This window comes from Panulirus ornatus, chromosome 66, assembly GCF_036320965.1.
Source record: "Panulirus ornatus isolate Po-2019 chromosome 66, ASM3632096v1, whole genome shotgun sequence".
Classification (NCBI taxonomy): Eukaryota; Metazoa; Arthropoda; class Malacostraca; order Decapoda; family Palinuridae; genus Panulirus; species Panulirus ornatus.
The window spans coordinates 13,850,539-13,874,467 of NC_092289.1; the positions used below are offsets into that span (position 1 = coordinate 13,850,539).

Genomic DNA, 23,929 nt, shown 5'->3' on the forward strand with positions numbered 1-23,929 from the left:
CTGACCCCCTTCTCTGTTCCTTCTTTTGGAAAATTAAAAAAAAAAATGAGAGGGGAGGATTTCCAGCCCACTGCTCCCTCCCCTATTAGTAGCCTTCTACAACACGCAGGGAATACGTGGGAAGTATTCTATCTCCCCTATCCCCAGGGATAATATTTATTTATACAATCATTTTTATTTATTTATTTAGCTTTGTCGCTGTCTCTTTTATCCCTGGGGATAGGGGAGAAAGAATACTTCCCACGCATTCCTCACATATTGTAGAAGGCGACTAAAGGGGATGGGAGCGGGGGGCTAGAAACCCTCCCCTTCTTGTATTTTAACTTTCTAAAAAGGGGGAAGAAACATCTTTTTATTCTCCTTAAAATCTAACGATACTCTCTCATCCCAACTCTCGTTTGCCCTATTTTTCACCTCTTGCACCTTTCTCTTGACCTCCTGCCTCTTTCTTTTATACATCTCTCAGTCATTTGCATTATTTCCCTGCAAACATCGTCCAAATGTCTCTCTCTTCTCTTTCACTAATAATCTTACTTCTTCATCCCACCACTCACTACCCTTTCTAATCTGCCTACCTCCCACACTTCTCATGCCACAAGCATCTTATGCGCAAGCCATCACTGCTTCCCTAAAAACATCCCATTCCTCCCCCACTCCCCTTCTGTCCTCTGTTCTCACCTTTTTCCATTCTCTACTCAGTCTCTCCTGGTACTTCCTCAAACAAGTCTCCTTCCCAAGCTCACTTACTCTTACCACTCTCTTCACCCAAACTTTCTCTCTTCTTCTCTGAAAACCTCTACAAATCTTCACCTTTGCCTCCACAAGATAATGATCAGACATCCCTCCAGTTGCACCTCTCAGCACATTAACATCCAAAAGTCTCTCTTTTGCACGCCTATCAATTAACACGTAATCCAATAACACTCTTTGGCCATCTCTCCTATTTACATACCTAAACTTATGTATATCTCTCTTTTTAAACCATGTATTCCCAATCACCAGTCCTTTTTCAGCACATAAATCTACAAGCTCTTCACCATTTCCATTTACAACACTGAACACCCCATGTACACCAATTATTCCCTCAATTACCACATTCAAATCACCCATCACTATAACCCAGTCTTGTGCATCAAAACTACTAACACACTCACTTAGCTGCTCCCAAAAACCTTGCCTCTCATGATCTTTCTTCTAATGCCCAGGTGTATATGTACCAATAATCACCCATCTCTCTCCATCAACTTTCAGTTTTACCCATATCAATCTAGTTAACTTTCTTACACTCTTTCACGTACCCCCACCAGTCCTGTTTCAGAAGTAGTGCTACTCCTTCCCTTGCTCTTGTCCTCTCACTAACCCCTGACTTTACTCCCAAGACATTCATAAACCACTCTTCCCCTTTACCCTTGAGCTTCATTTCACTCAGAGCCAAAACATCCAGCTTCCTTTCCTCAAACATACTACCTATCTCTCCTTTTTTCTCATTTTGGTTAAATCCACACACATTTAGACATTCCAATCTGAGCTTTCGAGGAGGATGAGCACTCCCCGCGTGACTCCATCTTCTGTTTCCCCTTTTAGAAAGTTAAAATACAAGGAGGGGAGGGTTTCCAGCCCCCCGCTCCCGTCCCCTTGTAAACACTAATAAAACTTTACACATATATGCAAAATTGAAAAATTTCATTTCCTAAAAACATACCCATTGAGGTGTTGCTTAAAGAGTACTAGGGCACCTTTACGAGTTGTAACAGCAAGTACTACAGTGTCGTCTTTCGAATCTGCTACCGCCAGTGTGTTGATGATACCTTTCACCATAAAACTGCTTGCTGGTTCCTCATCCTCATTCATTAAGTCCCTAGGAGGATATAAAATAAATACCATAAGATTTAATAACAAGCAAAGAAAAAACAACAATCAAATCAATGGGAAACCTATGATAACCATACTACTTAATAAGGGTCATAGTGAACAGTTATTTAAGCAATGCAGCACCAAAGTAACCACAGGACACAACAAAAAGCTGGGCAAAAAGCTTGTTGGAAAGGACGTTAAGCAATACTGGTTTAGTGTTAGGGCAGAGAAAGATTGAAATAAACTAATCAATGAGACTGTCAATGCTAGCAACTTTACAAAGGTTTAAATGGCTACTACATGGCTCAGAAAGTTTGGAGGACAGGGCATCATGGATGCAGAACTCTCTCCTTATACCGTACAAACAGATTTTGTAAAAGGTCATTACCTAAAAACTGATTTGGTCTGACTTAACATTATGCATCCAAGATGAAAGAATGTTAAATATTATCAGAGTAAAGTAAAAAAGGGATGTACTTTATTGTTCTTGAGCTAAAATGTTTTATGGGTATTTCATACTTTTGACATACATAAGGAAAATTTTTGCTCATTAATATAATGTATACAGTATTTGTGTCTTCATTTCCTAACCCTGTAAGGCTTGACATCTATTTGTAGAATTTCTAAGGCTTGATGTCTATTTGTAGAATTTCTAGGCTTATCAGGTCTCAAACCCCTTAAAATTCCTGACCATGAAAATTAGGATTTGCTTGGCAAAGCTTTATTTAACAAAAGCAATTTCATGGAACATGGAACATAACCTTTTCATAAACTGAGGACCTGGGTTAATGCTCCATAAGAACTTACCAGGCATGTATAAAACGGTCATCTTCTGATACTGAAATGATATATTTTGTATGTTCAGCATCTGAAACAAGGGGAAGAAGTTGAGTAACAAATGAAGTGTGGCCTGTGAGCCCTTTCTTTATCTTTACTTCACTTTTCTTCCTTTGCAAGGTTGCAACCTCAATTCTACGACTGCCAAAACATATCATGTTATCCACTGAACAAAGGGTATTGCCACCAGTTACATCCACACACCTGAAGAAATAGGAGGTCCACATATTAATTACATAAATATAAGAATTAAATACTAACTGCATAAAGGTCAAAAGTAAGAAATCTAATTTAATAAGTAATTTTCTTTCATTAATCTAATCATCCATCACGCTAAAATCAAATATTGGGCATACTAATATTAGATTAGAAAGGGTAGTGAGAGGTGGGATGAAGAAGTAAGATTGTCAGTGAAAGAGAGGAGAGAGGCATTTGGATGATTTTTGCAGGGAAATAGTGCAGATGACCGGTAGATGTATAAAAGAAAGAGGCTGGAGGTCAAAAGAAAGGTGCAGGAGGTGGAAAAAGAGGGCAAATGAGAGTTGGGGTCAGAAAGTATCATTAAATTTTAGGGAGAATAAGATGTTTTGGAAGGAGGTAAACAAAGTGTGAAAGACAAGAGAACAAATGGGAACATCAGAGAAGGGGGCTATTGGGGAGGTAATAACAAGTAGTGGTGAAGTGAGGAGATAGAGTGAGTATTTTGAAGGTTTGTTGAATGTGTTTGATGATAGAGTGGCAGATATAGGGTGTTTTGGTTGAGGTGGTGTGTGAAGTGAGAGGGTCAGGGAGAATGGGTTGGTAAACAGTGAAGAAGCACTGAAAGCTTTGCGGAAGATGAAAACCAGCAAGACAGCGGGTTTGGATGGTACTGCAGTAGAATCTATTAAAACAGAGTGTGATTGTCTTGTTGATTGGTTAGTAAGGATATTCAATGTATGTATGGTTCATGGTGAAGTGCCTGAGGATTGGCAGAATGCATGCATAGTGCCACTGTACAAAGGCAAAGGGGATAAAGGTGAGTGTTCAAATTACAGGTATAAATTTATTGAGTATTCCTGGGAAATGATATGGGAGGGTACTGATTGAGAGGGTCAAGGAATGTACAGAGAATCAGATTGGGGAAGAGCAGTGTGGTTTCAGAAGTGGTAGAGGATGAGTGGATCAGGTGTTGCTTTGAAGAAAGTATGTGAGAAATACTTAGAAAAGCAAATGGATTTGTATGTGGCATTTATGGATCTGGAGAAGGTATGTGATAGAGCTGATAGAGATGCTTTGTGAAGGGATTAAAATTATATGGTGTGGGAGGTAAGTTGCTAGAAGTAGTGAAAAGTTTTTATAGAGGGTGTAAGGCATGTGTACGAGTAGGAAGAGAAGAAAGTGATTGGTTCCCAGTAAATGTTGGTTTGCGGCAGGGGTGCGTGATGTCCCCATGGTTGTTTAATTCATTTATGGATGGGGTTGTTAGGGAGGTGAATGCAAGAGTTTTGGAGAGAGGGGCAAGTATGCAGTCTGCTATCGATGAGAGGGCTTGGGAAGTGAGTCAGTTGTTTGCTGATGATTCAGTGCTGGTGGCTGATTTGGGTGAGAAACTGCAGAGGCTGGTGACTAATTCTGGTAAAAAGTGACAAAGAAGAAAGCTGAGAGTAAATGTGAATAAGAGCAAGGTTATTAGGTTCAGTGGGGTTGAGGGACAAGTTAATTGGGAGGTAAGTCTGAATGGAGAAAAACAGGAGGATGTGAAGTGTTTTAGATATATGGGAGTGGATTTGGCAGCGGATGGAAACATGAAAGTGGAAGTGAGTCACAGGGTGCTGTCATTGGATTGAACCAGGGCATGTGAAGCATCTTGGGTAAACCATGGAAAGTTTAGTGAGACCTGGATGTGGAAAGGGAGCAGTGGTTTCGATGCATTACACATGACAGCTAGAAAATGACTGTGAACGAATATGGCCTTTGTTGTCTTTTCCTAGTGCTACCTCATGGGGGGGACGGGGGATGCTATTTCATGTGTGGTGGGGTGGTGACGGGAATGAATAAAGGCAGCAAGTATGAATATGTACATGCATATGTCTGTGTATGTATATGTATGTATACGTTGAAATGTATAGGTATGTATATATGTGTGTATGTGTGCGTGTGTGTGTGTGGGCATGTAAATACATGTGTATGTGGGTGGGTTGGGCCATTCTTTCCTCCGTTTCCTTGCCCTACCTTGCTAACGCGGGAGACAGTGACAAAGTATAATAAAATAAATAAAACTAACATTTATTTTATTTATTTATTTTGCTTTGTTGTTGTCTCCCGCGTTAGCAAGGTAGCGCAAGGAAACAGACAAAAGAATGGCCCAACCCACCCACACATATACATGTCCACACACGTACATATACATACCTATACATCTCAATGTATACATATATATACACACACAGACATATACATATATACACATGTACATAATTCATCTTTTCTTCTTTTCTTTCAAACTATTCGCCATTTCCCGCATTAGCGAGGTAGCGTTAAGAACAGAGGACTGGGCCTTGAGGGAATACCCTCACCTGGCCCAATTCTCTGTTCCTTCTTTTGGAAAAAAAAAAAAAAAAAAATTCATAGTCTGCCTTTATTCATTCCCATCGTCACCCCGCCACACATGAAATAACAACCCCCTTCCCCCCGCATGTGCATGAGGTAGCGCTAGGAAAGGACAACAAAGGCCACATTCGTTCACACTCAGTCTCTAGCTGTCATGTAATAATGCACCGAAACTACAGCTCCCTCTCCACATCCAGGCAACACAGAACTTTCCATGGTTTACCCCAGACGCTTCACATGCCCTGGTTCAATCCATTGACAGCACGTCGACCCCAGTATACCACATCATTCCAATTCACTCTATTCCTTGCACACCTTTCACCCTCCTCCATGTTCAGGCCCCAATCACTCAAAATTTTTTTCACTCAATCTTTCCACCTCAAAATTGGTCTCCCACTTCTCGTTCCCTCCACCTCTGAAACATATATCCTCTTAGTCAATCGTTCCTCACTCATTCTCTCCATGTGCCCAAACCATTTCAAAACACCCTCTTCTGCTCTCTCAACCACACTCTTTTTATTACCACACATCTCTCTTACCCTATTATCACTTACTCCGTCAAACCACCTCACACCACACATTGTCCTCAAACATCTCATTTCCAGCACATCCACCCTCCTGCACACAACTCTATCTATAGCCAGCGCCTCGCAACCATATAACATTGTTGGAACCACTGTTCCTTCAAACATACCCATTTTTGCTTTCCGAGATAATGTTCTTGACTTCCACACATTCTTCAATGCTCCCAAAACTTTCGCCCCCTCCCCCACCCTATGATTCACTTCCGCTTCCATGGTTCCATCCACTGCCAAATCCACTCCCAGATATCTAAAACACTTCACTTCCTCCAGTTTTTCTCCATTCAAACTTACCTCCCAGTTGACTTGACCCTCAACCCTACTGTACCTAATAACCCGGCTCTTATTCACATTTACTCTCAACTTTCTTCTTTCACACACTTTACCAAACTCAGTCACCAGCTTCTGCAGTTTCTCACATGAATCAGCCACCAGCGCTGTATCATCAGTGAACAACAACTGACTCACTTCCCAAGCCCTCTCATCCACAACAGACTGCATACTTGCCCCTCTTTCCAAAACTCTTGCATTCACCTCCCTAACAACCCCATCCATAAACAAATCAAACAACCATGGAGACATCACACACCCCTGCCGCAAACCAACATTCACTGAGAACCAATCACTTTCCTCTCTTCCTACACGTACACATGCCTTACATCCTCGATAAAAGCTTTTCACTGCTTCTAACAACTTGCCTCCCACACCATATATTCTTAATATCTTCTACAGAGCATCTCTATCAACTCTATCATATGCCTTCTCCAGATCCATAAATGCTACATACAAATCCATTTGCTTTTCTAAGTATTTCTCACATACATTCTTCAAAGCAAACACCTGATCCACACATCCTCTACCACTTCTGAAACCACACTGCTCTTCCCCAATCTGATGCTCTGTACATGCCTTCACCCTCTCAATCAATACCCTCCCATATAATTTACCAGGAATACTCAACAAACTTATACCTCTGTAATTTGAATACTCACTCTTATCCCCTTTGCCTTTGTGAAGTGGCACTATGCAAGCATTCCGCCAATCCTCAGGCACCTCAACATGAGTCATGCATACATTAAATAACCTTACCAACCAGTCAACAATACAGTCACTCCCTTTTTTAATAAATTCTACGGCAATACCATCCAAACCCACAGCCTTGCCGCCTTTCATTTTCCGCAAAGCTTTTACTACCTCTTCTCTGTTTACCAAATCATTTTCCCTAACCCTCTCACTTTGCACACCACCTCGACCAAAACACCCTATATCTGCCACTCTATCATCAAACACATTCAACAAACCTTCAAAATACTCACTCCATCTCCTTCTCACATCACCACTACTTGTTATCACCTCCCTATTAGCCCCCTTCCTTGAAGTTCCCATTTGTTCCCTTGTCTTATGCACTTTATTTACCTCCTTCCAAAACATCTTTTTATTCTCCCTAAAATTTAATGATACTCTGTCACCCCAACTCTCATTTGCCCTCTTTTTCACCTCTTGCACCTTTCTCTTGACCTCCTGCCTCTTTCTTTTATACATCTCCCACTCATTTGCATGATTTCCCTGCAAAAATCGTCCAAATGCCTCTCTCTTCTCTTTCACTAATAATCTTACTTCTTTATCCCACCACTCACTACCCTTTCTAATCTGCCCACCCCCAATGCTTCTATTGCCACAAGCATCTTTTGCGCAAGCCATCACTGCTTCCCTAAATACATCCCATTCCTCCCCCACTCCCCTTACGTCCTTTGTTCTCACCTTTCTCCATTCTGTACTCAGTCTCTCCTGATACTTCCTTATATACACAAGTACATATACATATACATGCACACAAATATATATATATACACATGTACATATTCATACTTGTTTGCATTCCTCCATTCCTGGCACCACCCTGCCCAACAGAAAACAGCACTGTCATCCCCTTTGTCTGTGAGGCAGCACCAAGAAAACAGACAAAAAAGGCCACATCTTTTCACACTCAGTCTCTAGCTGTCATGAGTAATGCACTGAAACTACAGCTCCCTATCCATATCTACGCCCCACAGACCTTTCCATGGTTTACCATAGTTCCCTATCTACATCCAGGCCCCACAGACCTTTCCATGGTTTCCCAAAGACATTTCATAAGCCCTAGTTCAGTCTAATGACAGCACGTCAACCCTGGTAAACCAAATCGTTGCAGTTCACTCTATTCCTAGCACATCTCTCACTTTCCTGCATGTTCAGGTCCCAACTGCTCAAAATCTTTTCACTCCATCCTTCCACCCCCAATTTGGTCTCCAGCTTCTTCGTCCCTCCACCTCTGACACATAAATCCTCTTCTCCACCTTTCCTCACTAATTCTCTCCATATGTCCAAACCATTTCAACAACCCTCTTCTGCTCTCTCAACCACATTCTTTTTATTTCCACACATCTCTCTTACCCTTTCATTACTTGATCAAACCACCTCACAACACATATTGTCCTCAAACATTTCATTTACAACACATCCACCCTCCTATGTACAACTTTGTCTATATCCCATGCCTCGCAACCATATAATATTGTTGGAACTACTAATCCTTCAAATATACCCATTTTTGCTTTCCTAGATAACGTTATCTCTTTCCACACATTCTTCGTCGCTCAAAGAACCTTTGCCCCCTCCCCCAACCTATGACTGACTTCCACTTCCATGGTTCCATTTGCTGCTAAGTCCAATCCCAGATATCTAAAACACTTCATTTGCTCCAATTTTTCTTTATTAAAACTTTAGTCACAAGTAACTTGTCCCTCAACCCTGCGAAATCAAATGACCTAGCTCTTATTCACATTTACTCTCAAATTTCTTCTTTCACACAGTTTTCCAAGCTCACTCGCCAACTCCTTCAGTTTCTCACTTGAATCAGCCACCAGTGCTGCACCATTGACGAACAACAACTGACTCGCTTCCCAGGCCCTCTCATCCACAACAGACTGCATACTTGCCCTTCTCTTCAAAACTCTTGCATTTACCTCCCTAGCCATCCCATTCATAAACAAATAAAGCAACAATGGGGCATCAAACATCCCTGCTGCAGACCATCACTGGGAACCAATCATTCTCCTCTGTTTCTACTCATACATGTCTTACACTCTTGATAAAACCTTCTCACTGCTTCTATCAGCTTACCTACCACACCATATACTCTTAAGACCTTCCAAAAAGCATCTCTAACAAATCTATCATAAGCCTTCTCTACATCCACATATGATACATACATATTCATCTGTTTTTCTACGTATTTCTCACTTACATTCTTCAAAGCAAACACCTGATCCACAAATCCTCTACCACTTCTGAAACCACACTGCTCCTCCCCAATCTGATGCTCTGCACATGCCTTCATCTTCTCAATCAATACCCTTCCATACAATTTTCCACAAATACTCAATAAACTTATGCCTCTGTCATATGAACACACACCTTCATCCCCTTTGCCTTTGTACAATGGCACTATACAAGCATTCCACCAATCCTCAGGCACTTCGCCATGATCCATACATACAATGAACATCCTTATCAACAATTCAACAATACAGTCACCCCCTTTCTTTATAAATGCCACTACAATGCCATCCAAACCCGTTGCCTTGCTGGATTTCATCTTCCATAAAGCTTTCACCACCTCTTCTCTCTGAACCAAACCATTCTCCCTGACCCTCTCACTTCACACACCACCCCAACCAAGGAATCCTGCATCTGCCACTCTATCGTCAAACACATTCAACAAAAGCTCAAAATACTCACTCCGTCTCCTCACTTCATCACAACCTGCTGTCACTCCTCCCCTCCCCCTTTGCCCCCTTCACTGATGTTCCAATTTGTTCTCGCCTTATGCACATTATTTACCTCCTTCCAAAACATCTTCCTATTCTCCTTAAAGATTAAGGATACTCTCTCAACCCCCCTCTCATTTTGTCCTCTTTTTCAACCTTTGCACCTTCCTCTTGACCTCGTGCTGCTTTCTCTTATACATCTCCGTCCTTTGCATGCCTTCTTTGCAGGTATTTTCCAAGTGCCTCTCATTTCATTTTCACTAACAATTTTACTTCTTTATCCCGCCATTCACTACTGTTTCTAATCTGCCCACCTCCCATCTTTCTCATGCCACATGCATTTTTTATACATGCCATCACAGCTTCCCTAAATACATCCCATTCCTCACCCACTTCCCTAATATCATTTGCTTTCACCTTTTGCCATTCTACACTCAATCTCTCCTGGTACTTCCACACACAAGTCTTCTTTCCAAGCTCATTTACTCTCATCACTCCCTTCTCCTTGATATTCTCTCTTCTTTTTTGAAAATCTCTACAAATCTTCACCTTCGCCTCCACAAGATGGTGATCAGACATCCCACCAGCTGCCCCTCTCAGCACATTAGCACCCAAAAGTCTCTCCGTAATCTAAAAATGCCCTCTGACCATCTCTCCTACTCACATACGTATACTTATGGATATCTCTCATTTTAAACCAGGCATTCCCAATCACCAGTCTTTTTTCAGCACAAATCCACAAGCCCTTCACCATTTCCATTCACAGCACTGAATATCCCATGTACACTAAATATACCCTCAACTGCCATATTACTCACTTTCACATTTAAATCAACCATCACTAATACCCAGTCTCGTATACCAAAGCTGCAGACACACTCACTCAGCTGCTTCCACAACACTTGCCTTTTGTGATCTTTCTTCTTATAACCAGGTGCATTAGCACCAATAATCACCATCTCTCTACATTCATTTCAGTTTTACCCGAATCAATCTAGAATTTACTTCCTTAAACTCTATCACATACTCTCACAACTCCTGCTTCAGAAATGCTACTCCTTCCTTAGTTCTTGTCCTCTCACCAACCCCTGCCTTTACTCCTAAGACTTTTCCAAGCCATTCTTGCCCTTTACCCTTGAGCTTCCTTTTACTCAGAGCCAGAACATCCAGGATTCTTTCCTCAAATATACTACCTACCTCTCATTTCTTGACATATTGGTTACATCCACACACATTCAGACACCCCAATCTGAGCCTTCAAGAAGGATGAACACCCCCTGCTTGACTTTTGTTTCTACCCTATCCTCAGCCTATCCCTGAGGATAGGGAAGAAAGAATACTTCACACATATTCCCTGCATCATAAAAGGCGACTAAAGGGGGCGGGAGCAGGGGTTTGGAAACCCTCTGCTTTTTGTATTCCAATTTCAATTTCCTGTAGGGCAGGGTGGTGCTGGGAATGGATGAAGGCAAGCAAGTATGAATATGTACATGTGTATGTGTGTATATGTCTGTGTATGCATTTGTATGTATATGTGTATGTATATGCACTTGTATGGGCATTTATGTGTATACGAGTGGATGGGTCGTTCTTCGTCTGTTTCCTGGCACAACCTCAATGACACAAGAAACAGCTTTAAAGTATAATAAATAAATAATCTTATTTATTCATTAATTATACTTTGTCACTGTCTCCCTGGTTAGCGAGGTAGCCCAAGGAAAACAGATGAAAGAATGGCCTAACCCACCCACATACACATGTACATACGTGCCCACACATGCACATATACATACCTATACATACACAGACATATACATATATACACATGTTGGAAAGGATCACAATTTTGTGCGTGATCAAGATATTCCTATGAGTCTACGGGGAAAATGAACACAATAAGTTCCCAAGTGCACTTTTGCGTAATAATCACATCATCAGGGGAGACACAAGAGAGAAATATAAGTCAGTTGATATACATCGAAGAGACGAAGCTAGGACGCCCCGCGCACATGCGAGGTAGTGCCAGGAAAGACAACAAAGGCCACATTCGTTCACACTCAGACTAGCTGTCATGTGTAATGCACCGAAACCACAGCTCCCTTTCCACACCTAGGCCTCACAAAACTTTCCATGGTTTACCCAAGACGCTTCACATGCCCTGGTTCAATCTACTGACAGCAAGTCGACCCCAGTATACCACATTGTTCCAATTCACTCTATTCCTTGCATGCCTTTCAACCTCCTGTATGTTCAGGCCCTGATCACTAAAAATCTTTTTTACTCCATTCTTCCACCTCCAATTTGGTCTCCCACTTATCCTCATTCCCTCCAACTCTGACACATATATCCTCTTTGTCAATCTTTCCTCACTCATTCTCTCCATGTGGCCAAACCATTTCAATACATCCCCTTCTGCTCTCTCAACCACACTCTTTTTATTACCACACATCTCTCTTAGCCTTACTTACTCGATCAAACCACCTCACACCACATATTATCCTCAAACATCTCATTTCCAACACATCCACACTCCTCTGCACAACCCTATCTACAGCCCATGCCTCGCAACCATATAACATTGTTGGAACCACTATTCCTTCAAACATACCCATTTTTGCTCTCCAAGATAATGTTCTTGCCTTCCACACATTCTTCAACGCTCCCAGAACTTTTGCCCCCTCCCCCACCCTGAGACTCACTTCCACTTCCATGGTTCCATCGACAGCCAAATCCACTCCCAGATATCTAAAACACTTCACTTCCTCCAGTTTTTCTCCAATCAAACTTACCTCCCAAATGACTTGTCCCTCAACCCTACTGAATGTCATACCCTTGCTTTTATTCACATTTACTTTCAGCTTTCTTCTTTCACACACTTTCCCAAACTCAGTCACCAGCTTATGCAGTTTCTCACCCAAATCAGCCACCAGCACTGAATCATCAGCAAACAATTGACTCACTTCCCAAGCCCTCTCATCGACAACAGACTGCATACTTGCCCCTCTCCAAAATTCTTGCATTCATATCTATACCAACTTATCAACCATAACATCCAAAGCAGGTATTCTACTGACACACAGTAGTTCTCTGACTATTTCCAAAGTCTAAAATTTTTATGTGCAATACCATTGATAAATTGTTCTTACAAAAATGACATACTTATCCATGATTGGAGTTTAAAATGGAAAATAAAAAATACATCTATGAATATGAAAACAATTACCTACTGCACAGTAATTACATAAGGGAAGAAATAAGGGTCATGATAACATATAAAGATAAAAACTCACACAATCTTCTTTCCTGAAGCAATATCCCATTCGATCAAACTGTTATTTGCTGATAAAGAAAAGAGTCTGTGAGGACTACGCCATGCTACATCAACTATTGCATGAGGGGGAGAATGCTTGAACGTGGCAATAATATCTGACTTCTCAGGACAGTAGAGGATGATGTTGCCAGCTAAAGTTCCCATTGCTAAAAGACTACCTTTATCATCTGCTAGTGAATTCTTTGCCTTTGCTGCTTTTTTCGGTGTTTCTGTGCTCCTCTGTAAAAATGAAACATAAATTGGTTAAACAATGTTCTTTATTCAAGTAATGCATTTGCATCTGCACAATATCAAGTCTTATATATTTCTAAATCAAACTTAATAATATTCAATGACAGAGTAAACATGCTAACATCTAATGAGAGCTCCCAATTAAAGGGTGGGGAAGAAAGAATTCTACCTCCATATTACTGTGTGTCACAGATGACAATTAAGAGAGGCAGGAGTACAGGCTACAATCCCCCCTTCTTGAGTATCAATTTCCAAAAAATGGAACAACAGAGGGCACCAAGCAAGGAGTGTTTGAATGTGTGTTGATGTTACCAAGATGGAGAGAGGAACCTGGACGTTGTTTATGGATGGGGTGGTGAGGGAGGTAAATGCAAGGGTTTTGAAAAGTAGTGAGTATATAGTCTGTAGAGAGTGAAGGGGGCTTGGGAAGTAAACCAATTGTCATCTGTTGATGACACAGCACTGGAGGCAGCTTCAAGTGAGAAACTCCAGAAGTTAGTAAATGAGTTTGGGAGAGTGTGGAAAAGGAGGAAATTGACGTAAATGTGAATAAAAGCAAGGTAATGAGGTTCAATAGGGAGGAAGGACAGGATGGTTGGGATGAGTTAATTCAAACTCTGGAAGAAGTGAAGTGTTTCAGATACCTGGGAGTGGATATAGCAGTAAACAGAACTATGGAAGCAGAAGTGAGTTACATCACTGGTGAGAAGGTTTTGGGAGCACTGAAGAAAGTGTGGTAAGAGAGATCATTATCTAGGGGGTTAAAATAGGTATGCTTGAAGGTATAGTAGTCACAGTTATATTGTATGGATGCAAGACATGGGCTACAGATGAAGATGTGTAGAAGAGGGGAAAAGTGTTGGAAATGAAATGTTTGGGGACAATATGTGGTGTGAAAGTCTGATCAAGTAAGTAATAAAAGGATTAGAGAAGTGTGGTAATAAGTAAAGCATGGATGAGAGAGCTGAAAAGGTGCCAAAATGGTGTGCACATTTGGATAGAATGAGTGAGGAGAGGTAGGCAAAGAGGATATATTTGTTATGCATGAAGAGAAAAAGGAAAAGGGAGTGAAAAAAAAATTTTGAGTGGTTAGGACCTCAACAAATAGGAGGGTGAAAGGCATGCACGATAGAGTGAAATGGAATGATGTGGTATACACAGGTTGACATGCTATTAATCATTGGAAACAGGCCATATGAAGTGGCTGGGGAAACAATGGAAAAGCCTATGGGGCTTAATGGTGGATAGGGGCTGTGATTTCAGAGCACTGCACAACAGCAAGAAAATGGACATGAGTGAACGCATCCATTCTTCGTCTGTTCCTGGTGCTACCTAGTATGGAAAAAAAAGCTGAAAATGTTTGTCTCTGAAGGTAAAGACAAATATTCAAACATTATTGGTCAAGGGATTTAAATCAAACTGCTGTAGATTCCACCTCATATAGGCCTCTGAGAGCCTGATACAGCTGATGCTTTAGCCAAACTTGCACTTGATAATTATGCTGTTGAAAAATACATTAAGATGTCAATCAAACATCTCAAAATGTTATTTAAGAAGAAAATAACAGACTTCTTTGAAGCAAATAAATGAGTACAAATAAGTGCAAGAAGAAACATTTTCCAACTGTGAAATGTATGGAATAAAACATGTATATGGAGAAAGAAGATCAGCAGATTGAAAGATGTTACAACCACTAAATTAAAGCTGACTATGTCCACCTTATGCAGGAAAATTAAGCTTTATCAAAATGGCATAGATTTTGCAGTAGTGTACATTCAGTGATACATTAATGAACATACTTGTGCTTGATAATGCTATCCTGCTCTCAATCATTAAAAGTTAACATTGTATTAGTAGCCACTGTCAAATAAAATTTTGCTTCTAATTACCAATCCTGTATGAATTCAATGTTTTTTATTGTAAAATACCATAAAGAATTCATATTCTTACCGTGGGAGAATATCTGATACAAGTTGCAGTAGCTGTGAGGTGTTCTGCTGGTTGATATTCATGTTCCAAGACTCCAGTGGCAGTATCCCAAATCCTCAAAATTCCACTTGGGCCACAGTGTGCTAGCTTCTCACCAGTTGGTGAGAAACTCAAGAGCTTTGCTTTTACCATTTCCTGTAAAACAGGTGTTTACCATGATCAAACAAAATCTAACAAAATTGTAAGAAGGTCATGCAAGATCAGCTTTGAGCTTTTGAAAAACACATTTTTCTGCATTTTCTCTAGCTAAACTTATGTCTAATTCAGTGAGGCAGATGAACCTAAGAAAAGGTGTCAGAGCATCTTGAAATACAAGCAAAAACAACTATACTGTACCCTGGAGCGATACATGAATAACTCCACTCATACACAACACTATGATCTTTTGCTATGCCATCACTTATACCTTCCGACCAATGACATCAAATAAACCTATCCTCCAATGAACGGTTACTTGCAAGGTCAATTTCGAATCTCCCAAGTCACTGGGAGGAAACCAACCTTACAGGGAAAGGTGGGTTGGGTAAAAGATGGCAGATAGTTATACAATGTAGGTGAATAATATGAATATACTGTATGTAGAGATATTACACCTTTCACACTACCTATAAGTGTGAGAAGATCAAGCGGCTAGCATAGATGGGGAGGATAAAGCACTGGTGTTGCTTCCTGGAAGTATTTTAGGTCTTTACCTATCATCTGCAAAGAAAATTCTCCATTACCTAAGAAATACAAAGAAAATTAAGGCAAATGATACATAATCATTTCCATAACCATGAGTTCAGTGAGGATGCCTCCCATTCTTCATTTGTAATAACACTAAAATCACCCTCTAAGTCACTTATTTCTTCACTTTTTATGTTAGTGAACAAAACAGCACAAATAAATAATAAGCACAAATCAATGCCATCTTAGGAGAAAGAAAAAATCAATGAGATAGAAATCAGAAATTAATCAGGGCTCCTCAAGTGTTTGTAGACCCGACTCTTTAAAAGAGAAAGGTTATACAAAAAGGGAAAAACAAAAGGAAGAGAATTTCAAAGTTTATTTTTTCAAAGGAAGGACGTTTCATAACAGCCAATCCTTGAGTAGCTCGTCTCCATGCAGTTGTGGAAGCAGCAGCCACATGCATGCCATGGGTCCAAACTTTTGGGGTGGGGACACATGCAGACAAAAGAGAGCAGCAACAGAAAGGGAAAGCTGAAGAGAGGTGATGCCAGGAGGATTAATAAGAGGAAAGGCTTTTCATTCCACTCTAGTTAATAGAGAGGTGGAGGGTGATCCCCTCCAGCTGTGTGGGCAGCATTCCAGATGGGTATGCCCAACATGTTTATATTATTAAAAGGATGAATTATGGTGCTTTGAAATTGAACAGAGGGAAACAGATGATTCTTAGAAAGATATGCAGGGAGAAATTATGCTTTAGCACTATTAAATTTCACAAGGTTTCTGCATCCCCATTCCAAAAAGATGCACAGATCAGAAGTGAGAGAGAAAACATGATCAATACGAGAAAAAGAATGAGCGTTAAAGTTAGATGGAGGTGAGGAAAAGTGACATGAGGCATGGAAAGTGGAATCATCAGCATAGGAGTGAACAAGGTTAGAAGTGGAAGAGAGAAGGGTCTTCTACTGAAAGGAGAAAGAGAGGGCAGAACTCTGAAGAAAACCACTGTTGAAAGGGTAGGAGGAAGATGCTCCATCAACGAATACTGTGATGGAACAGCCACTAAGGAAACTATGCACCAGAGAACAGAGACAAGCAGTGAAACAATGGGAGGGGAGTTTAGAAAGCAAAAACCTAGGTGAAACCCTGTCAAATGCTTTAAAGATGTTGAGGAATATGATAAAAGGTTCACCAATATCTCTGAAAAAAGAGGACAAGAGGTGAATCACACAGGTGAGATCAGTAAAGGATCTAGAACTGTGATATCCATACTTGTTATCAGAGAGAGGAATTGGATTCTAAGTGTTTGAGAAAGTGAAAGTTTAGAGGGGTTTCAAAGACCAAGGAGATGACAGAAATGAGAGCAATTGAGCAATAGTTGTGAGTAATAGTTTGAGGCGTTAAAGTGGATGGGCTCCACCAAGAAATGCTTCCTAGCAAACAAGGGAGCAAGGATTAGCGCTTGCTCTGAGACGCTCTCCCTTTGAGCACAAGGAGGTATGCCAACTGAGCCAGAAGCCTTGTCCACCTGGATCTGAAAGAGTATTGGGATGACCTAGCTTGAGGGGAATATAAGAGATGAAATAACTTCAGAGGGAGGACATAGGGTGGAGAAATAGAATCTGAATCATCCAAACTTGAGTTAGAGGTAAACAAGATGTCAAAAAGGGTGGCTTTATCAATTGGAGACTTAATAACATATTGATCTGGCCAGAAAAAAGTGTAAAGGTTGAATTAAAGTGGTAGTTAGAAATACTTTTGGTTAAGGGCCAAAAAGACTTGCCAGTAAAAGTCAAGTCAGCAAACTTTCTTTTCATTACAGTGCGCTTAGCTCTTCGAACAGCTGTGAAGTGATTCCAAGCAGAAATGAAAGAGCACAAGAGGTTTCTGGGAAGGAAAGAGTTTCATGGTTTGGTATGCACTGATCCTGATGCTAAAGGCATCAGAGCAGAAGCAATCACACCACAACTGATGACAAATAGATCAAGAAGAGGATGGGATGTAGGACTCCATCCCAGCCAAGAGATCTGCTATGCATTCAGCATAATATGAGACATCCCAACCAAGAGAAACAGTACCCAACCCAGAGAAGTTAAAAACAAAGCTGCATGGAATAACCGTTGAGCTCTCCGAAAGTGCCAAAGTTGGCATTTCGAGGGGTGATAAAGGATGGGTGTGCCCAATTAGAAATACCAAAATAAGACCGAGTTTAAAAGACCCTAAGGGGGCAAAAATTGGTGTAGGTATAGTAGAAGGGGATCAGAAGTAAAAAAAAAAAAAAAAAAAAAAGAAGTCGTGTATTACAAAAGTCATTGTGACAGTAGGGAACTTGGGTATGGTGCTAAATCAGTTGTTCCAGATCATTAAGGAAAGTAAAGGAGAAGGCCTTAGCTGCACCAGGATCATTCTGGATGGAGCCCACCCAATCCTTTGGTGTACACTGAAGTTTCCAGCACAGACTTCAGAGTGTGGATGAGAAGAAAGCAAAGCTTCGTGGCAAAATATCAAATAGCTGAAGAGTTGTAAATAGTTAGCCACAGTTCTCATGTTATTCTTTTTCACTTTCCTAACCAAGTGATACATATCATAAATGTTCCACCTAAACCCAAGTCATCCAACACACTATATATTTTCTGCAGGATCATAATGCATATATCATCTTTATGTAGGTGGCCAAGCACTCATAATGGTAGTTGTTTAGATAATGATAGTGGAATTTTTACCACATCTTCTTGGCAATGGAAGAGACCTCCAAAGGGTACTAATGATAACATAGAAATAAAAAAAAAAACTCGAAATGCTTCATTATGGTATTCACTTCCAAATTAACTGCCCCAAGAGTCAGTCCTTTTTATCTATTCTGTGTGAGACTGACATAACTGGTTGTACTGCTATCATACCAATGATTACTTTCATGGAAGCATTTGACTTTGTAGACCAAATATTGCTCATCATGAGGTGTATGTGTTGGGATATTAGCCACCACTTTTTTTTGCTTTCTTTAATACATAATCTTCTCACTCTGCTATCACAGAGTCAGTAAGAGAAAATATTATCACATTGGCATATCATTTGTGGAATGCCACAAGGCACTCAACGAATTCACCAATCTCTGCTAACTCTATCAAGATATTATTGCAGCAAGTGTCATCACAGAAGATCCAATTTCAACATAAATTTGCACCAGCTTCCCAATGAGGGTGGCAGTATGACATGTAAACATGATCCTAAACTTTTTCAAATCTGAAATTATGATTACATTCCCACTGAAAAGGCCATTTCATTTGCATACTATTCCCATATCTACTGTTGACACGTCAGGACATCCAAGGTTTCTATCAAATGATCACAGAACTGAACTCATCATTCTGACCAAGTATAAACAAAGCTATTCTACTTAAATTCATCTAGCGGTAACTTACAGTCACAACACACACTAGTTACAATGCATAAATGGGATACCAAAGCTTATACAAGATTACAAAGACTGAAAAAAAATCATATACACGCAGTTATTCTGAAATGTGAAAGTTCTTCTATCACAATCACAACCAGCAACATAAAGACCAGTTTAGATTAGGCTGTCTTTGTTAACACTGGCCACAAACAAATATTGCCCCTCCACCCAACATCCACTCAAGCCATAGCCACAGTACAGTGTATATTTATTTGTTACCTATGAAATTTTACCAGAAACAGAACCCACAAGACACAAGTAGCATTAAAATTGGTAGAATAGCTTTAGGTATCAATCTTTATGGATATTTTACATTACTAAATCATAATCTAACCCCACATTTTTCCCTTCCCTCATAACCTTACCACTAATGAGTTCCTATATATTAAGTTTTAAGGGTAACAAAGGAAAATGCCACACTCATAGCATACTCTACAGTAAAAATAATGAATCCGTGAGTGTAGAACACACATAACAAAGATAGAAAATCCGTGTCCCCCTTCTAACATTTCACTCAAAATCACTCTATGTCAAAAGCTGATGGTGATGCAAAACAAAAGTGGACTTTGGCTTTCATCAACAAAAAACATCACCAAACACCAAAAACTATACACTAAATGTCATACTGAAACCATATACACATCTTCATTAAGAGTGATGACATGTAGAACAAAAGTATCCAGACATGTAAACAAACCTGGCAAGACAAGTCAAACAGACAAAGCAGCACTTACTGCAATCTTGGTAATACACTCCTACTAGATGTTTCATTATTTCTCCATCGTAAGTTAAGGTCCATATTACTTGTTCCTTGGTTATTTCATTTCTGTCATGTTTCACTTCTTAAGACATATTACTTGTTCCTTGGTTATTTCACTTTTATCATGTTTCACTTCTTAAAGAGAAATTGTTTTACACATTCCTTAAGAAAATGGAAAATGGAAAAAAAGGATACGAGGGGGTGAAATAAACTCATGATATACTTATCGCGAGTGATACAAAAGTCAATATAAACATACATTTCATTAATCATCTTGATTTTCTGTAACATGACGGATGAATTCCATCAACTCTGCTGCAATCCTCTAAAATCTTGGTGGTATGTGGTAGTGCTCATTAGAATTTGGTGGCATTTAGGTATTGGGAAAAATGCTGGACTTTCATTGCATTATCATCTCAAGCTGTTCCATTCGTTCTGTTGTATAAACATTAAACTGTTGTTACAAACAGTAATACCCATATTCCAAAGGTAATAATGTGACGTACTTTCTCACATGTGTCAACTTAGGTGTACAAATGGTTACTGTAATATGAAAAACACTATAACTTTACCTAATGAGTCAAATCCATATCACACATCAATAGATAACTTATTTTGACTGTCAAGGAAAACAACATTCGCAACCTGTCAGGTAATGAGAATCTAATATCAGCTGAATTCTGGGTCAACAGAAGTGACACCTCTGGCTTCCTCATTTTTTGTTTATTGAGGTTCAACATCAACAACGACTGGCTGCACTGGGGATCACTTCTGCGTAATGTGACGAGCTGTCATAAGGTATCACCTAGAGATTTGCCATGCATTGATATTAACGGTAATCAATGAGAATTCATCTCAAAACATTTGTTTACATTACTTCAAAGCATCCTAGCCACTTCGAGTCCAAGTCCATGGATCTACAACAGCACACACTGTTCCAGCATAATACACATACCACTAACAAAATTCAAATAACAGGACTTAAACATACTTAAAAATTTTGACAAATTTGTTATCTTAAAACGTGTTTGTAGCTTATCCACACGTGTTTGTGTTCACTTCCCAAGCCAGTGAGGGCTGAGAGGGGCCTCGCCGCTTATATCCAACAGAAGACGATCGTCCAGCCACCGTAACTTGGTGCTGGAAACGACATTAAACCCATCAACCAATTCTCTCACTAATACTCTAACATGAAGTTAATCTTGATACACAGCACCAATTTACGAAACTACCTCAGCAACACCCGCTCATCGTAGTTTCTTTTCACAGGGAAGTAGTCAGGAAAGATGAGCAATACTCAGATGATTATTTTGTTGGCAGATCTCAGGTTATTGTATGGGTGACATACATTCAGTGAGGAAGGTCCATCATGTGCAAGGCTCTGATCATGTGAAGAGTGAAAGCCATTATATATATATATATATATATATATATATATATATATATATATATATATATATATATATATATATATATATATATATATATATATATATGAGATGTGAATGATACTATGATGAAGTATTGAACAGAATCTGAAGGGCTTGGTAGTCAATCCTTTTAATGCCTTCCTGTGATCTATGATTTTAACTGCGAAGTACTTATATCTGGTGAAAACGTTGCGTTTACATGTTATTTCTGTCTGACAAATGATGAATGCTTCACCTTCGAGGTCCTGAATCTGAACTTTGAAGTTTGATGCCATCTGGCTCGAAAATGTTCAACCGTTTATGACTCTACGTCTATTTAGAGGAGGAAGTCTACTGCACCAGGATAGGATGGAGTAACATATGACATTATTCATTGTATAGCTAGTATTAGGAAGAAGCCCCTTTTAGACTTATTCAATATGTCATGTAATGAAGGTTGTATTCCATTCAAGTGGAAAAAAGCAGTGATTGTTCCAAAACCTAAATGTAGTGGAAATTTTCGACCAATATCCCTAACCTGTTTTAGCAAAGGAGAAAATAATATTGAACACATTGTTGTATAAAGTTGAATATCTTTTATCATCCAGTTTACATGGGTCTATGAGAGGGGAAAAGCACCGTTGATTGTGTCATGAAGAGTTTGAGTAATTGTGAGGCTACATGTAGACCAATTGTCGATTTACAAGGGGCATTTGATTGAGCAAATAAAGAAGTTTTACATGAAGAACACGTTGACTTGGGTGTTTCCGGAAAGTTGCTGAAATGGAGTCACGATTATTTAAGTAACAAAAAGGCTAGAGTTGGTTTCAAGATTGGTATTCAGAAGAGACACATGGAGTTGCTTAAACTCAACCCGAGCAAATGGAAAGTAATGAGGATGGGGAAAAACGATAAACGGCATCAACATGATTGATTGTTAGTAGAATATAAGCTTCAGGGTTATGTGTGTGATAAGGACTTGGGAATCATTGTCGTCCTTAACCTGTCGCCAGAGTCCCATATTAGGAGAACAGTTAGGGAGGCATACATCAGGAGAGCTTTCAGGTATATGGATAAGGAACTATTCAGTAAGCTATTCATATTCAACATAAGGTCATCGCACCTAATGAAGCACAAAGAGCTAATAGGAAAGGGTAACAAAGATGGTACCAGCATTAAGAAAGCAAAGCTACAGGGAAAGGTTAGAGGCTTGAAAATTACGCGTCTTGGAAAATGAGAAGAGGCAGGGATGACCTGCTCACAACATTTAAGTTTTTTTTTAAAGAGGTCGACGATTTGGACAGTAAAGAGTTCGAGAGAGTGTAGGAAATGAACAACCTGAGGACACAGCATGAAATTAAGCAAGACGTTGAAAAAGGACATAAAGAAGTAGTATTGATGGTATTAAAGTCCTGGACGAATGGAAAGGATGACTCAGGACATGGTTAATGCAGGCAACTTACATAACTCTAGGAAGTTGTGTGATAATAGAAAATGTTAGAGAGATGGGGCCCCACGAGTTTAAAACTACCCCTCCGCCGTCTCCTCCGTAAGGTACAAATATAATTACAAAATAAATAATAGGTGATTATTGAGAAAGCTCATCGGTCATTCCTGAGTGACTTAACTGACTCTTCTTGCAACGGGTACTGTTTAGTTGCCCGGTATCAAGCGAAATGAATAACCAGTAAAATGACTGATCATAAGGTCATCACACATCTGAGGTGGTTCTTCCTCCACCTCTCAATTAACCATAGTGGAGTCAAAAGACCTCCCGTCTCGTCACTCCTGGCGTCAGCTCTCTTGTTAGCCAGCCGTTCCTGTACGTCGTGGTGCTGTTGCTCTACTTTCAAGAGGCATGATTTTGATGGCTATTTTCTTGAGCTGTCTGTAGGTGTTCCTTTCCTAAGGCACACTTTCGGCTGCTGCTTCCTACAGTTTCTGTGAGGAGACCGGCTTCGTGAGGATTGATATTATGATACTTCATGATTCCTTGGATCGGGATATGTTTTGCTTGTGCTATGTCAGTGACTATGAGAATAATAAAAATAAAATTGTCAAAGCAGCGTTGCTAGGCACAAGCGCATATCTCGTATGCATTCAATATTTTGTTTCTAAAATCTTATGAAAATCGTGATAACTCACGCGGTAAGTATGCTCTCATTTATTCACCTGCCTCCACACCATTAACAGTTAACAAGCATCGTGTCTCCTTAGTTTCCTTCAAGAGAAACGAGGGAGTGACACCTTGACATATATGTGGGGACCACGGAGGGCGATTTCGTTAGCTATGTGGGTGTGTCAGAGCTCCCAGTACTGCGCGATGACCGATCCAGCGCTCGAACATGTCAGCGTCCAACTCAAGGGTTAACTGCGACAAATGTATTCTCGCCTCTAATCAACTATTCTCAAC

The 23,929-nt window shown here is 40.0% G+C and overlaps 1 protein-coding gene across 6 annotated transcripts in view; it reads right to left on the bottom strand.

Moving 5' to 3' along the window:
- The window catches only part of LOC139746799 (WD repeat-containing protein 43), a 60,509-nt gene extending 39,276 nt beyond the window's left edge, over positions 1-21,233 (bottom strand). Inside the window, exons 1-6 of one of the 6 annotated variants that reach the window (XM_071658356.1) lie at positions 21,099-21,211; positions 20,082-20,242; positions 15,186-15,359; positions 12,964-13,223; positions 2,662-2,895; positions 1,703-1,858 (exon numbers count right to left, since the gene is read on the bottom strand). In XM_071658356.1, coding sequence (XP_071514457.1) covers positions 1,703-1,858; positions 2,662-2,895; positions 12,964-13,223; positions 15,186-15,356 — 821 coding nt within the window. In that variant the 5' untranslated portion in view covers positions 15,357-15,359; positions 20,082-20,242; positions 21,099-21,211. Of the gene's footprint in view, positions 1-1,702; positions 1,859-2,661; positions 2,896-12,963; positions 13,224-15,185; positions 15,360-15,829; positions 15,919-20,081; positions 20,270-20,366; positions 20,543-21,098 lie in introns of those variants that run through there. The other 5 variants (XM_071658357.1, XM_071658358.1, XM_071658360.1 and 2 more) reach the window with 5 other exon arrangements.
- Positions 21,234-23,929: the final 2,696 nt, after the last annotated feature.